General features: G+C 34.3%; 1 protein-coding gene across 3 annotated transcripts in view; it reads left to right on the top strand.

The window, feature by feature from the left end:
• The window catches only part of LOC137658288 (lachesin-like), a 207,734-nt gene that overhangs the window by 178,253 nt on the left and 11,981 nt on the right, over positions 1–17,500 (top strand). For all 3 annotated transcript variants that reach the window (XM_068392961.1, XM_068392960.1, XM_068392958.1), the window contains 3 exons: positions 3,839–3,991; positions 11,199–11,517; positions 17,002–17,111. In XM_068392961.1, coding sequence (XP_068249062.1) covers positions 3,839–3,991; positions 11,199–11,517; positions 17,002–17,111 — 582 coding nt within the window. The remainder of the gene's footprint in view (positions 1–3,838; positions 3,992–11,198; positions 11,518–17,001; positions 17,112–17,500) is intronic.

Below are 17,500 nucleotides of genomic sequence, written 5' to 3'. Positions count from 1 at the left end.
GTAGACATAGTACAGTATTATTGGTGTGCAGCAAATGTAAAAAATATTGCTGGATTTGGAAAGCCTCTGTGGAATTATGCAAAACCTTCATGCGAAATTCTCAATTATTTTTCGTTTCTAATTACTATTCCCAAACAGTTCTGATAATATCACCCATCCACAATCCATCAATGATTCATTATCTTATGCTATATCTTTGCATCTGCATATACTGTTATTTTTTATGACTTTCTTCGTCTTCTTTCCCACAGTCATACCTACATTAAGCGGTCAGTTGCCGGATGCACCCTCTTAAAACCCTTCTATCAAAGGCACCCTCTTCATAAAAACCTCTTCTCTCCATATCATCCTTCACCGTATCTCTCCATCTAATTTTCGGCCTTCTTCTCGATTTTTCCCCCTAAACAAGTTCCCCCAAAGCCTCCTCACTCCATCCTCACCAGCCATCCTCAACATGTGTCCCCACCATCTAAGTCGTGAGACTCTTATCACACTGTAATCTGTACTACCACTGTCATTCTTCTAATGTCATCCTTTTCCAGTATTTCAATCAGCAATTTTCCTATAATCCACCTTAGCATTCTCATCTCTCCTCTCTCAAGCTTTGCTTCCACTTTTTGTCTTAAAGACAACGTTTCCTATACATACACTTATTACCGTGTAAAGATTTTGACTTTCGGCTTGACTGGCATTTTCTTACCACAAACCACTCATGCTTCTTCCCTCAATATTTCCAGGTTGCATCTATCCTATTCTCAACTTCAGCCTCACATCCTCCCTTCTGACTTATAGTAGAACCCAAGCATCTACATTGTTCCATCTGTTTTATAATCGATCCTCTACTTTCATCTAGGCTATCCTGTATCTACCTTCATTACTGGTAACCATACTTTCAATCTTATCTACATTTACCCTCAAGCCACCCCCTCTCCAGTCTGTTGCCACTTCACAACCCTTCTCCGTAAGTCTTCCTTATTTGCAGAAATAATCACCAAATTATCTGCATATAGCAACTCCCACAAATCTTCATTTCTGATCCCTTCACTTAACACATCCAAGACCAGCTCTAATGAAAATGGGGTAATGCTGGCCCCTGGTGTATTACAGCTCTAACTTCAAAGGGTTTTGTTTCCCAAAAAGCTGTTATTACTTTTGTGCTTGTTCTTTTGTACATCATTTCTTCCATTTAACCAACTTCTCTGGGACTTTCCTCTTCCCCAAATCCACAAAATGTCCCTTCCCTTGCTATTCTATTCTAATCCTTTTACAGATCTACAAAAGTACAGAAGACCTTCTGGTTTCCCTCTAGTCTCTTTTCATGTAGGTGCCTTACTATAAATATAGCATCCTGAGTCCCTCTCCCCATCATGAATCCATACAGTACTGCTGTTTACCACTCTTTACAATCTCACATTCTTTCACCTAGTGCCCTCTCAATAACTTTCACACTATGCTCTGTTAGTTTAATTTCCCTTCAGTCACCACATTCCATGGTATCACCTTTCTGCTCATAGATACGATTAGACTCTCCTCCCAATTTTAGGCATTATTTTCTCTTCCCATAATGCTCTTATTAAACCCAGTATCCATTCTTCCCTCTCTGTAGATAGTATCATAACCATTTCAATTCGAAACTCTGATTGACCTGGTTCTTTACCTTTCATCATTTTACTTCATGCCAATTTCACTCTTGTATCGCGTATATCCATCACTCCCCCCTCAATCCATTTTTCTTCTCACAGCTCCTCTCTCTCTTATTTTCAGCATTAGACAGTCGTTTTAAATATTCTCTCCATCTCTTCTTAATGTCCTCATCGCAATGCAATATATTTCCCTCTGTATCCCTGATGACTGTCATTTTCCTAAAATCCCATCTCTGCATTTTCTTCAAGTTGGAAATTTATTCTCATCCAAATTCACACAATACTTATCGCTTATGTGGTAGTCTTCCTTCATAAAATGTTTATAATACTTCCAATAACTAATTGTGTATACCATAAAATATCTCCGACTATGCCAAAACTGTCCAAACCTTACTGCAGCATCTAAAGGTCAATTCAGTAAATCTTGATTTCTTATGCAATAGTAAGCGTTTATTTCTCATACGAAGGCTATGTCCTTATTAGTCACTTTCATATGCACTGAAGATTACATCACCCCCCTCAAGTCTTCTATCATTCAACTCTTATATCCTCCCGCACTTAGCAAGTTTTAGAACATTAACTCCGTTGACCCCGGGATACAATAATTTGAGATAGCTTCTCTATATATTTACCTTTATGCGAAGACCAAATGAATATCTTTTATACTTTTACAATTTCAGTGGCATATAAGTATATTTCTTGCTTAACCTACGATTTTATTTCCACTTTGAGTACATCTACATTCGGGTTTTAGTCTTATTTGAATGTCATCATTAATTTTACTATTTGTTTTGACCATCATAATATTCATGGCACTCCATAGCCTTAATTATATTAACGGACAGGTTTTTGTATAATCTCTCCAACTTTTTTCAAACCTAACACTTTTAAAAGAATACGTCGATTAATGATATGTATATGTATATGAGTGTATATATATATATATATATATATATATATATATATATATGAAGCAAAAGCCACAAGGAATACAATACAAAAATGAAGGTATCAAGCACAATCGTAGGTAGAATTATGAATAAAGCTAAAGGTACCTAAAAAGTAAATAAAATATCTCAAAGACGATTTTTGATGTCACACAAAAAGGAAAAATAGGCTTATTAATGATATCTATAAGTTTGTATAAACCGTGATTCACGAAAATAAACTCAAGTGCACACTCGCACATATTATTATTATTATTATTATTATTGTTGTTATTATTATTATTATTATTATTATTATTATTATTATTATTATTATTATTATTATTAGCTAAGATACAACCCTGATTGGAAAAGTAGGTTGCTATAAGCTCAAGGGCTCCAACTGGGTAAAATAGCCCAGTGAGGAAAGTAAATGAGGAAATAAATAAACTATACGAAAGGTAATGAACAATTAATATTGAATATTTTAAGATCAGTAACGTCATTAAAACAAATCTTTCATAAATAAACTATAAAGAGAGATCTATTTCAGCCTGTTCAACATAAAAACATTTCTGTTAGTGTGAACTTTTGAAGTTCTACTGATACAACTAGCTGATTTGGGGGATCATTCCACAACTTGGTTACAGCTGGAATGAAACTTCTAGAATACTTTGTAGTACTGAGCCTCACGATGAAGGCAGGACTATTAGAATTAACTGCATGCACATTATTACGAACAAGATAGTACTGTCTGGGAAGATCTGAATGTAAATGATGGTCAGAATAATAAAAAATCTAATGCAACACACATAACGAACTAATTGAGAGAGAGAGAGAGAGAGAGAGAGAGAGAGAGAGAGAGAGAGAGAGAGAGAGAGAGAGAGAGAGAGAGAGAGAGAGAGAGAGAGAGAATTACGAGGAGTTAAAAGGATTTAGGATTTCTCAAAGACGTTTTAGTCTGTCGGGGAGACTATTTGATTTTGGGTAAAGCGATTTAATTTAAACATTTGGAGTTGTTATGATCTTGTATAACTAATTCTTGAACTCGTATACCGTGTTACTATTTACTACATCCGCTAGAAATCTGTTCCATGTATTTGCTATTTTGTATTTAAAGATATTACAACATTAAGCTGTGATTTATATTTTCAATTCCCTTTTGTGTGTGTGTGTGAGAGAGAGAGAGAGAGAGAGAGAGAGAGAGAGAGAGAGAGAGAGAGAGAGAGAGAGAGAGAGAGAGATTCATTTTTATTCATATCCTCATAGAGCCGCCTGTGTTGGACGATAAAGATGAAGTGATGTGGGTGATGGAAGGGAGGAAAGCCGTCCTTACCTGTTCTGCCCATGGGACTCCAACCCCTTCGTACAAGTGGTTCAGGGAAGACTACAACAGAATCCGGCTCAATTCTTCCACATACGGTAAGTTTTCTTTTTCTTGCGTTTTCCAGGTTTTTTTTATTACTTTTTCACACCGTTACTTTTTATCAGTGTCATTTTTCACCGATGGATCTTTTGTGTAGTCTGACACAAAAGATATAAAAAATGCACTGTCCTGCTCTGCCTCTAGAGCGTTTTAGAACTTTATGGGACTATCTGCCTCGAACATGAGATTATTCTAGCAACTTAGCCTATACCTGTCCATTCTATACGTTCATCAATTTTTATTTTTATCGTCATTCCTTTTTATTCATTCCTTCTCATTTATCCTTCAATATTATCATTACTGAACATAATTTCCAATATATTTTTCTGCACATCACCGTTTTTATGTTTGACTGCCTTCTACTCTAATTTTGCTTGTCTTTTTTAAAGTATTTTACATAGTAGTTAACTGCTGCAGGTGTCATTACTATACGATAAAAATTATGGCCAGGAAACTGTTCACAAACAAACACAACGTTTTATGTTGAAAATTCTTTCATTGAACTTTCCCTTTTAGCACATTACCTGTCCTTTTTTGTAAAATCATCTTTTTTATGCTCATCCATTTATTCTATGTTTAATTTTGTATCATGTTTAATCAAGAATTTTATGATTAGGTGTCTTTGTTCTTTGTTCTTTTCTATTTTTTTTTCTTGTGTGGGAAGTCATAATAAAAAGTATGGAGTGTGAATAAAAGATCAATAAACCATCATCCCTAAGCTCTCGACCTTTTGGAAAAAATAAATATAAGAAAAAGTTGGAAGGACAGGAGGTTATTCTCCCAGAATAATCTTCTTTTTCTGGCCTTCGATAAAGTGATTCAAGGATTAGGTTTTCCTTTCCAAATAAAGAACTAAAGTGAGCAAAGATACAAAAATCACAGATTGATCTTCAAAATCTCTAAATGTTTTCCAACTTGAAAATATTTCAGCCTTGCAGGAAATTAGGGCTGCTAAAACTTGAATTAATTCAGTCCAACCAGGCTTAATTGAACGCTCGTGTTTTAAATGGCTTGAGGAAGATTGGCGTTGAATAATGAGAAGCTTTTTAATTCAAATTAATGAGTTCTTCATAAACCTCGTGAAAAATACTTTTACTAAACACACCTTTTTTTCTCTCTCTTAAGAGTCAGCCAAATGATTTACGAGGAAAAGCTATCTCCAGTTTCAGGTTTTCCGTATTTTTTTATGAAGCATATATGCAAACAGGATGCAAGAAGCTTTTGATTATTGTAATAGGTCTTATTTGGTCGGGACATTACTGACTCCCAGCTCCAACCAATCCCTAACGAGCCCCGTCTCTCCAATCTTATTAATTTTTGGCCCCAAAATGGGGCACCCCTACTTTCACTTTTAAAAAGCAAAAAATATCTAGGAGCCTGACGTAACTCAAACTTTTTTGGCGCATTTGTTAATGAATAATGATAAATACCCAGGAATTTAGGTATTCGTGTAAATAATTTTTTGCTATTTATTCTACAAAAAAGAATTTCCACATAAGGAGTGAGAAATACAAATCTAATCCCTCATACAGGTGAAATTTTAGAATTTTGAACATTCGATCATCTTCATATATCATTTGCGTGACACACGATTGTTTTCATTCGTTTCTTTAAGTCTAACAGCTTGTGAACCATACACAATTTCTTTATGTTTTATTACCAGAATGAAGTGGCCAGGTGCCATTGGGATTTCCAAGTCGTTAAAACCCTTCAACCACAAGGATTTGTGTGATGGACAAGCTAAATGGTTTTTTATCCACCATATGTGAAAGAGTCTTGACTTGTTCGGGGAATTTTTAGTATAACCAAATTTTGGACATATCTGTGTTATTGTTGATTTCAAACATATAAAAAAAAATGAAAAAAAAAAAATACACGAATCAAAATAAGTTAAAGTATGTGCTTTTTTTTGAGGGGATATATATTTATAGAAACATTTTTTAAAACATCACAGAACAAGATTTTTTTTTTATATTCCTTGAATTTTACATTAGCAGGTTGACCAGGGCACCAGCCGGCCGTTGAGATACTACCACTATTATTATTATTATTATTATTATTATTATTATTATTATTATTATTATTATTGTTGTTGCTGTTGTTGTTGTTATTATTATTATTATTATTATTATTATTATTACTACTACTACTTGCTAAGCTACAACCCTAGTTGGAAAAGCAGAATGCTACAACCACGAGGGCTCCAACAAGGAAAATAGCCCAGTGAGGAAAGGAAATAAGGAGACTAGAAAAGTAATCAACAGTAAAAATGAATTTTTTAAAGAACAGTAACAACATTAACAACTTTGACTGGCGAGCCAGTAGTACATTGGATCCCTCACTTAAAAAATCAACTCGAAGCTTCCTAAACAAAGTTAATTCTAACCTAGTTCCTAAGTTGGTAATCGCACTTTTTGATACATAATGCAAATAAACTTTAGTAGCTCAACAATTAATCTCTTCATGCAAAACTAACTCAGGCTTAAGGTAAAATTTTTACCTAAGCACTGCAATGCCTGCAGCCTACATGTAACAATTTTCACCCCCTACCTTATATCAACATAAATAAAGTAGTAATATATTTAATGTGACTTCTTTTTTGACATCTAATGTGATTGTAGCTTAGTGAAGCTTGTGTTCTTGTGGTTGACTGGCTTTTTTCCAGTGATCTTACATTCCTCTGTTGCGTGAGTTTGGTTTCCCACTTGATCTTTGCCACAGTTGTATTGATTACAGTATCATTTTCATTATTGTAGCAGCTCAATCACCTGAAATATATCAGTGTATTAGTGTTGTATTTGATAATCCCAGCATCTTCTCCGAATCATCCAATGTTTGGAATGTTGAATCATGCTGCATATGCCATGAAGGTACAGTACCCAGTTGCCAGTAGAATTTCCACAAGATCCAGATAGGACATCCAGAATGATGGTAGTGATCCCCAAGTGTTTAATAGTTCATCTTGATATTCTGCAAAATGGACAATGATTTGCTTTGTGGATGTGTCGTCCAGGGGTGCGGACAAAGTTTGGTAGCTGGTTTGGGCATGTACTTCAGTAGCAGGGTTTATCAGGCATCAAAGCGCTGGCAAGTCATTTGTGTGATTTACTTCTCTCCACTCTTGGAAACCTTTCCACATTAGACACATCAATGCTTCATCAATGATCTTGTGAAGTCGACCACCACGGTTGTACTGTCAACCTTCATTAACGCTGTTGCTTGACCCTTCTGCAATCACTCCAGCTTCTCCAAACAGCTTACCCAGAATGGACAGGAGATTGCATATTGTGTGAAAGGTTCCCATTCGCAATATCTGCGAATATAAAAAATGTAGAAGACCTCTGGAAGATTTAAGTGCAGTCTATTTTATATGTCTGTTCAAGTATTTGGTGCACAGTTGACATCTAAGTTGCTGGGAAATTGATTGTCGGTAAGTACCCAACTGTGTTGGGCTTTATGTCCTTGTTGACAGTTGTCAGAATGTTAAAGCCTGTACATGAGCTCGTTTGTTGGTTTGTCGAATCACTTATCCGCACTAACAACCACGAAAGATTTTTGTTTCTGGCTAAGTGGCCTCCCTCTGTGCATCCACAGGATGATCTGGGGTTTTAGCAGGTGGGGATTTCCTCTCATCGAAATCATGGTGTGGTTAAATAGGTGCTATTTTATTAAGTGTTCGTCTCTTGTCCTTCTGTATGACTGTTTGGTGAGGGAAGGGAAGAGGGGAAGGACTGTCGATACCAGTGGCTGAACGATGATTCCATTCGCTCAATGGGGTGTTCCACTCCACTGAGAGTTTCCTCTTATCTATCTATGTTGTCATATGCTAGCACTGTTGGAACGCCAGCATGTGTTTGCGTCGGTAACAAGACGTTCAATCCAGATTGCTGATCCCATTTCTGGAGACAAAGTTTTGTGTCTACTTCTTCCAGTGTTGAGTATGATACTCCATGAGCCAAACAGCTCAGAATCTTCAAGATCTCAACATTTCCTTTAAGGGTCTTCAGAGCCCATGGAAGTATAATGTGCTTTAATGTCTTCAGCTGCCCTATTATAACTCCATACATAAGATCTTGGGAAAACGACCATACTAGCTTTAGTGTCCTAGTTGTAGTCACCTCAGACAGAAGAATGGTCAAAAACATCTGCAACAGATCTGGTGTGCTGACATATTGTTCATCAAGCTCATCTAGGTGAGGGGGCCATGGTTACTCATGTTGTTCTTCATTAATGACATTTCTAAGAATTACAGCAGATTTAGTTATGGCATGTTCCATACTCTGATTATGAGATGAATATAGGCAAAGTTTTTCTCTCAGTGTTATGTTTTCTCTAGCAAGTTCCTGGTAAGTTACTCTGTCTGGAATGATCAGGCGTCTGTTGTTATTTCCATAGATGATCTTTATGCATAATCCAAGTCCTGTTTCAAGTGTGCGTCATACATGCTTTTTAGCATGTACCTTGATATCAGTTACTCCGCCAGTGTGTATAAATGACACAAGCTTCTCTGTTAAGTTTGTCATGTATGCTATTTCGTGTTTGGCGATCAATTCTTGTCTGATGTAGTCAGAGAGCTGTTGGTAAGCATATGACTCAGATAGAGCGTATGCTTTTTCTTCATTGTTTTCATAGTCCTCACTGATGGGAAGTTGTTCTAATCTCTGTCTCGTGTATTCTAGAGAGCATGATATGTGGTGGTGTGCTTCAGCAGGTACCAATTCATTTGATGTGATGGCCAGGATTCGTTTATCAGTTTTCTTCTGGCTTTCAGATCGTTTTTGAGTCAAGTATTTACAGGCAGATTCCCGTATTATTTTGTCTAGCCAGACCTCAACTGCCCGAGTTAGATTTTCACGACAATAGCTCCTTCTAAGATATTTGGAGTCTTTGTCACAAAATATGCTTTTTGCAGAATAAGTGTGCACTTACTGGTCCCAGTCTCTCGGGATGTTCTTTGATATTAAGAAGTTGATTGTCCGAGATCAACACATTTAACTTCTAGCGAATGCAAAGATTTCTTGTGTGAATCTGTTATAGGATGTCGTTTCATAATATATGTTTGGAACTTCTCATTGTGAATCATTCAAGTATTGGTCCAAATCTTTTTATCTTAGGAGTATTAACAAGTGTCCTCCATGACTCAATGCTCTTGGGTTTAGTCAAGGTTTCCCGTGGTACATATTTGTTACACAGATTACAGAGTGCAGTATCTGTCTTTTATCGCTTTTCTTGAGGTCCGAAGCCATACTTTTTAGTAAAATGCGTGCAAAGACTGAAACATAACTTGATTAAATACTAACTTTACCTTTGCCACAAAATGCAAATTTATTGATTTTTATAATACGACACCATTAAAAAACTTAAAATCTCTCTACCACAAAAAAAGCTACATTGTTGGAATGCCCGCCAAGCATTTTTAGAAATTAGATACCATACTGAATGACTGATTAAACTGGCTTTTAGTACCTCCCTATGGTACCAGTCTGCCAGCTGGCCCATGGACTTGTGTATCCTTATAGACTGTTTTCTTTGTTGTTTGGTCTACAGCAATCCATCTACATGGATTGACTTGTTTATGGTGAACTGCAGAAGTCATGAAAGAGAGGTAAAATATCATGGATCTTGGGATATCTTCAGGTCTGTTGACAGAAAGCCAGTCCTTAACTTCTTTGTATGCTAATGTATTCAGTACTTCATACATCACTTATAAAATCAAACAGGCCTGGTGTAATGCTTTTCTTCAAGGATTTTTTTTTAACTGACCCTGCTGCAATGCCACTAGACTCTACTGCAAGGTCGCAAATTGATGCGTCTTCAGATATTTTTCCAATCGTTGATAGCAAGTTCCAGATTATGTGAAAATTACCCATTTTTGGGATAATTTTCCCATACCGTTCTTGGTATCTCCATGCTATTTATGTTGCTTGCAAAACAGTGCTTGACCAAGAACAAGTGTAAGAGAATAAAGATGTAATGAATCTTTAATGGATATATATTCATGACGAATGTCTTGAACTGTTGCTGGACATTTATAGTTGGTAAATAGCCAACAGTGTCTGCTGGCACAACCATGTTATTTCTTATATTGAAACATATCTACTTTCTGGCTCTCCATATTTCATGAAATTACCATTAAATACCATGACAACACTTTTTCGTAGTATTTTAAATTATCTTGCAAGTAAAGTCATCAATAGCTTTAAGTTCCATGAAATATGAGGTGAAGGCTATGGTAGTAGAAGAAAAGAAAAAGTTTTTTCCCTTTGTCATTTTCTATACACTGAGTAGAAGTTCTTGAAAGAAATATAAGAAAATAATATGTTTCCATATACTCTGACATAATCAAATATCACCCAATTGTTTAATAGGAGTATGATACTCCACAGTCAAGTCATGGCTACAGCTAGTCGGTTCGCCGCTGAAAGGATTTTCCCCAGAGGCGATTGTGGGGCTGAACCACTATCCAATACATTGAGTTCAAATGGCCTGTTGGTGCACTTTGCTGAAAATGGGTTCTAATTTATGCTAAAACACAAATTTCAAACATTGAGGAAACTTTATGTGAAAATGGCAAAACCACCCACAAATTTGTTCTCAGTGATGTTTTTGATATAATTCAAGATATATAACTAGAAAATAAATTGAGCATACTTCACCTAGATTCAAATTTAATTTTATACTTTTTTGTATAATCTACCGTCACAAATATATATAACGATTTTACTCATACTAAAAGTTTCCCGAAAAGTCAAGCTGCTTTCTCATATGGTGGATAAAAACCCATTTAGCTGACTTGTCCATCACATAAATCTATAGGGCTGAAGGTTTAAACTACATTTATTCCTCCAATTATTACTAATAGTTGGATCGGCTCATGGACTATAAGAGTTATAGGAAATTAAAACTGACTTCCCTTCTAGTATCATTGATGGTATACTATGAAGAAAAATAAGGAAATTATAATTGAAATATACATTTTGGTAAAATTTTGAATATCTTGATTAATAGAATTCTCTAGTGATAGATTTTGTTAGGTAAAGATGAAATAGAACAACTATATTATGACAATGAAAATCATTTAATTACTATAAGTAATGTGGACAAATAAACAAATTCTTTTCATTTAAGATAAAAATGTGTGTCTTGTCTTGCATAATTGTAATGTAAGACAATTGTGCTCAACTCCCACCTTGCATCCTTCAGCATCAAGCTGGGAGAATCGTAATCTCATCTTGGAACACGTGAATCACCAGACTGCTGGGGGATACATTTGCATTGCAAGTAATGGGTATCCTCCTTCGAAGAGCAAACGAGTCTTGTTGAATGTGTACTTCGCACCGAAAGTCAGGGGTCCAGGCACCCAAATTTGGGCTCACCTTGGCCAACCAGTGAGCTTGACGTGTCTCTACGCAGCATTTCCGGCTCCTAACGTCATGTGGATCCTAGAAAACCATTTAGGAATGCGGCGTCTGACGGAAGAATATTTCACTAATACGATACAAGACGGACATCCACCTTACACGTAAGTTCTCATTCATCTTCCCAGTATTTTGTGTTGAGATATTTCATTAGCTGTATATCATAGAAGCCGAGCCCAAAATATTTGTGGCTTATTTACAGGAATGCAGGTATAAAGTGCATGATTGCCTTGCCTATTATTTCATCATATATTATAATATATTGGCATTGGGTTATCCAATCACAAAATCGAGAACATTATATCATCTTATATCATAATCTTTTCAATTATATTACATATGGATGGTTAATCAAAGTACAAGAAAATAGGTTTGATTCTGTGGAAAGATTGTAGGAGTCCTTAATATTCAGGAAAAGGATTAGGAAAAAGTATTGATATAGAGAGGAGTGAAGAATTTTCTTTTGATTGGACAGTGAGAGACATATATATATATATATATATATATATATATATATATATATGTATGTATGTATGTATATATATATATATATATATATATATATATATATATGTATATGTATATATATATATTTATATATATATATTTGCTTATATATATGCATATATGTATATATAAACATATATATATATATATATATATATATATATATATATATATATATATATATATATATATGTCTCACTATCCAATCAAAAAAATGTAAGAGTCCTGAATATTCAGGAATAGGATTAGGAAAAAGGAGTGAAGAATTTTTTTTGATTGGACATTGATATATATATACAGTATATATATATATATATATATATATATATATATATATATATATATATATATATATGTATGTATATATATACATTTGCATATATATACGCATATGTATATATATATGAATATATATATATATATATATATATATATATATATATATATATATATATATATATATATATATATCAAAAAGCTAAAAACAGATATCTAGATTAATTATGAGTCTCAGCTCACATACAAATTGAAAAGTTAACATCATTATATTCTGATAAAATATCATGGAATTGGAAATAAAAAACACACTTATTGCTGGTAAACCGAATTGTTACCCTTTGTTAATAAGATCAACAGTGAATGCTTAATAAATCATGCATATTTTGTTGCAATTTAACAACGCAGGTTTAGTTTGAAATCATTCTTTAAACAAATATTTTCTCAGAGGAATTCGGAAAGGTTTAACGTCTTTTATTTTAATACTTACACAAACACAAAAACGCGCACACACAGACACCCACACACCCACACACACACACACACACACACACACATATATATATATATATATATATATATATATATATATATATATATGTATAGGTGCGTGTGTATGTGTGTGTGCATATGTGTGTGTAACTTAAAATAAGGTATGAAGACTACAAATGTGTAATGACACAGGCGATATAAAGTTCCATTAGCTAGGATCCACTACTAAATTTAGGTCAGTGTGTGTGTGTGTGTGTGTGTGTGTGTGTGTGTGTGTGTGTAGCCCATATGTCAACGGGTATGGATGCCAGAAACAGAAACAGGGCACCTTATGGAAATATTCCTAGAATTAAATTTTTTTTCGATACATTACGTACGAGATAATACAAGAACAAACGCGGACCAATGCGCCCTTTTGGCAAAAGCTATCAATCTCAAATCTCCTAAAAGGAAATAAACTAATTGACAGTATTCTGAGTTTGCGTTTTAGTATGAATCCCTTCTGGGATTCTCTAAATAAATCCTGTAAAACTGCTGTCACTCATTGCTGGTGTTGTAAAAGATAACCTAAAAGCTGTATATACAAGTGAATCGGTCAGTTGATACCGTGATACATAGTTCCACAGAAAGCAAACAGAACAATCAAAAGATAATTCAATTGTTAGAAGCTGGTGTGGTATTATACCACGGGCGGATCTGGGCATCAAAGCCTTTGAATGACAGAGAGAAGGGAAAGTGACATTGCCCTAGCAGGACAGTGCCCTTGAGACTAGCCATATATGCATATGATCAGCGCCTAAGCCCCACTCCACTCAAGCTACGACCAAGGAGGGCCTGACAATGGGTGCAAATGACTCAACAAGATGACCCATAAGATTCTCCTAAACCCTTTGACTTTTATAGCAATGTTGGAATGGATGTAGTATTAGGTATATTATTTGAATGGTAACTAGGAATGGAAGTCATACATTAGCCCTATCATAAGGGCAGCCTTTACTTGCTTACCCATCAATGGATCTCGGGGTTTAGATATCTGCAGTGCATTTCTAAAGTTACATACCATAATACTGATACCTCCCATCTTTTGATGTTTATGGTTGGTGGAATATTTAAGCTCTCATAGAATGTGATATTTGAATCACCACTTATATGGATTACACTCGTAGCCAGCTGGTCGTTTGTTTACACTAGCATTTCAAAGTACAATACGATATATATATATATATATAATATATATATATTCATTTTTTCCTTTTAATTTTCATTTAAATTTCAAATGTTTTTATAGTTTTGAATGAATTTGTAAAAAAAATTTTAACTGTTTCTTAATTCTTTTATATATATATATATATATATATATATATATATATATATATCGATATATATATACACGTATATATATGCATATATATACGTATATATATATATATATATATATATATATATATATATATATATATATTTATATATATATACACATATACCACATATATATAAACTATACTACATAGGATCCTTCTCTAGTTACGATTCACTTTCCCTTTGCCTACACACACACCGAATAGTCTGGGCCCATACTTTAAAGATTCTCCTCTGTCCTCATACACCTGACAACACTGAAATTACCAAACAATTCTTCTTCACCCAAGGGGTTAACTACTCCACTGTAATTGTTCAGTGGCTACTTTCCTCTTGGTAAGGGTAGAAGAGACTCTTTAGCTATGGTAAGCAGCTCTTCTAGGAGAAGGACAATCCAAAATCAAACCATTGTTCTCTAGTCTTGGGTAGTGCTATAGCCTCTGTACCATGGTCTTCAACTGTCTTGGGTTAGAGTTCTCGTGCTTGAGGATACAATCGAGCACACTGTTTTATCTTATTACTCTTCCTCTTGTTTTTTTAAATATTTTATTTTTCCTGGTTTCCTTTCATCACTGGGCTATTTTCCCTGTTGGGGCCCCTGGGCTTATAACATTTTGCTTTTCCATCTAGGGTTGTAGCTTAGCAAGTACTAATAATATATATACATATATATATAATATATATATATCTATATATATATATATATATATATATATATATATAAACACGTTTATATTTACATATAGATGTAGGTATACACACACACACACTCACACACACACACACACACACACACATATATATATATATATATATATATATATATATATATATATACAGTATATATAATGTGTGTATCTGTGTGTATCTGTGTGTACGTATGTATGTATGTATGTATTAGCAAATGACATACTTCTCTTTTAGTGAATCATAAGAATTGCAAAAGGTGATAGAAGATTTGAATAGAGTAAGCAGGTATGTAGGACTGAATATAAATATGAGTAAAACTAAGATAATGTTCAATGAAAATTCGGAGAGACAACAATTAAGTATTATGGACGAGCCTCTGGAGATTGTTAATAAACATATGTACTTAGGACAGAAAGTAAGTGTTTCTCCAGGACACGAGACCGAAATTAATAGAAGGATAAGCTTGGGATGAAGAGCTTTTGGTAAACAAAATGAGATTATAAGAAGCAAAATATCACTTATTCTAGAAAATTAAGTCATCAAATCAGATGGTCTTTCCAGCATTAAGTATCCTGAACTTAGTGTGTTACTAAAACTTTGGAACATAAGTTAGTTATAACTCAAAGAGCTTAGGAAAGAATAATGATGGGAATAACAGTAAAAGACAGAAAAAGAACTTGAATACCAGAACAAAGTAAAGTAGAGGATATTCATTCAACTTGTGAGAAAAAGAAAATGAACAAAGGCTGTACATACAGTGAGGAGGACAGTTGATAGATGGGCCTTAAGAATAAAGTTTGCGGGTGTTGACTGGTATAAGTTTAAATCATTTTAAGAATATTTAAACAAACAAATAGTATAGTACATAGACGATCACACACAAGCACGCACACACACATACTGTATATGTATATATTTATGTGTGTACACGTGTTTGTGTGTGAGTGTCTGTATGTAATAAAATAGCTGTTTATGTAAATGTTGCTAAACTAATTTCATCAATACAAAATCCAATTTTTCTAATCATTGTACTTTTGGACGTAACTTGTTTCTAACCACCAAATAATTGTTATAGATCGTCGATAGATTGCCTGAAAATCTTTGTAGGAGTTATATATATATTTCTTTTTAATTATTCAGTTAGTTTTCTATCTGTTCACTGCAGTCTTAGGAACACTTAGAATGAATGTATGTCTGATACCAGCCTCCATTAATGCAAGGGTCAAGATATCAACTGTAATGAACGAAGTTTGGCTTGAGGAAAGATCATCATCTTAAGATATGCTGTTATGTAAAGTGTTCAATTGAATAGCAGCCCTTTGCTATTTTATTAAACACTTAAACATTTCGAATCTTATATCATGTGAACCATTGATACATTGACCTATTCATCCAAAAAGTAATATTACTGTATAAGCACATAATAACACATCAACCTTTATTGATGTTGGAGAATTTATTCAAGCAACAAGGTTCATTCAAAAAAACTAACTTGCATAAAGGAAACCAAAATTGTGTTAGACATCTCCTTTGATTTTTCACACAGGAACTAAGTATTAAAAATACAGCTGTTCTTAGGCCAAAAAACGTATATTTACGAGATACGATGCATTATTTTTGGAAGCAATTGACTGTTTTTATGACAGTATCTAAAGAAATTTGGTTACATCTTTTGCGAATTATCCAAAAAAAGAAAAAAAAAAAAGCCAGATAAGAATCAATACTGTACAGCACGTAAGGAACCAATTTGTTGTGCCCGCTGTAATACTAATTGTGCTTTGCTTAATGTTATTAGTTAGGCATTGATGCAATAAGAAATAAAATGAGGAAAGAATGACATTACAAATGTGGTACTATGAAAGTGTTAGTGATTAACTTTTTTGGGGGCAAAACAGGCAAATGAAGAGTAGAGCATATAAAATAAGAGTTACAATTTACATCTTGAAAGTCATGTATTTCAAAGTCAAGCAAGAGTCGGAAATTTTCTTGAATATTTTCTGAAACGTCCATAAAGAATAACAAGCAATTGCAGATTCTTTAGCCTCATGGTGGTTTGTCGAGAAATCTGTCCCACTGATAGTGTAGTCACTGTAGTGCTTAATCAATCTCTCTCTTCCAGAGAGAGAGAGAGAGAGAGAGAGAGAGAGAGAGAGAGAGAGAGAGAGAGAGAGAGAGAGAGGTCCATATTTCCAGACAGGTTTTTCTATGACCACAGATGTGGTCTAACACCTGTGTAACTTCCCCCCGCGACGTTCTTTTTCCAGGCACAATATGACATTGCAGATTAGAAAACTTCTTCCGGGAGATTTTGGTCGCTACACTTGCTCCATAAGAAATAAAGAAGGTCAAGGCTCCTACACTACGACTCTAAGAGGTAAGGGTTTTTGTTCCGCTCTGTTTGTTTTCCAAAGCAAACGTTTACCGTCTTAAGCAAACATTCGTTGTCGTAGGGTCTTTATTGACTTGCCCTTCTCACGTCTGATTATGAGCCTATTTTTTTTTAGTTTATTTAAAGCAACATTTCAGTGATGATTATGATTTTTAACGTTCAGTCGTGTGGTGAATATAGCGGCGGTTAAATAAAGTTTTAAAAAGGAACTAGTAAATGCATTTTATAAATGGTGGTAATTTCACATATTGGAAAAAATATCACTCACTTAAAATCTCATCAATCATATGCCGTTGACTGAAATGATTCAACATTAGAATTAATTTTTTTAGTGCATAATTTAGGCTGCTTCGTTAGCAAAAGTGATGAAAAGT

Source organism: Palaemon carinicauda, chromosome 19, assembly GCF_036898095.1.
Source record: "Palaemon carinicauda isolate YSFRI2023 chromosome 19, ASM3689809v2, whole genome shotgun sequence".
Taxonomy (NCBI): Eukaryota; Metazoa; Arthropoda; class Malacostraca; order Decapoda; family Palaemonidae; genus Palaemon; species Palaemon carinicauda.
Note: the sequence above shows the minus strand (reverse complement) of the source record. Positions and strands in the feature narration are given on the sequence as shown.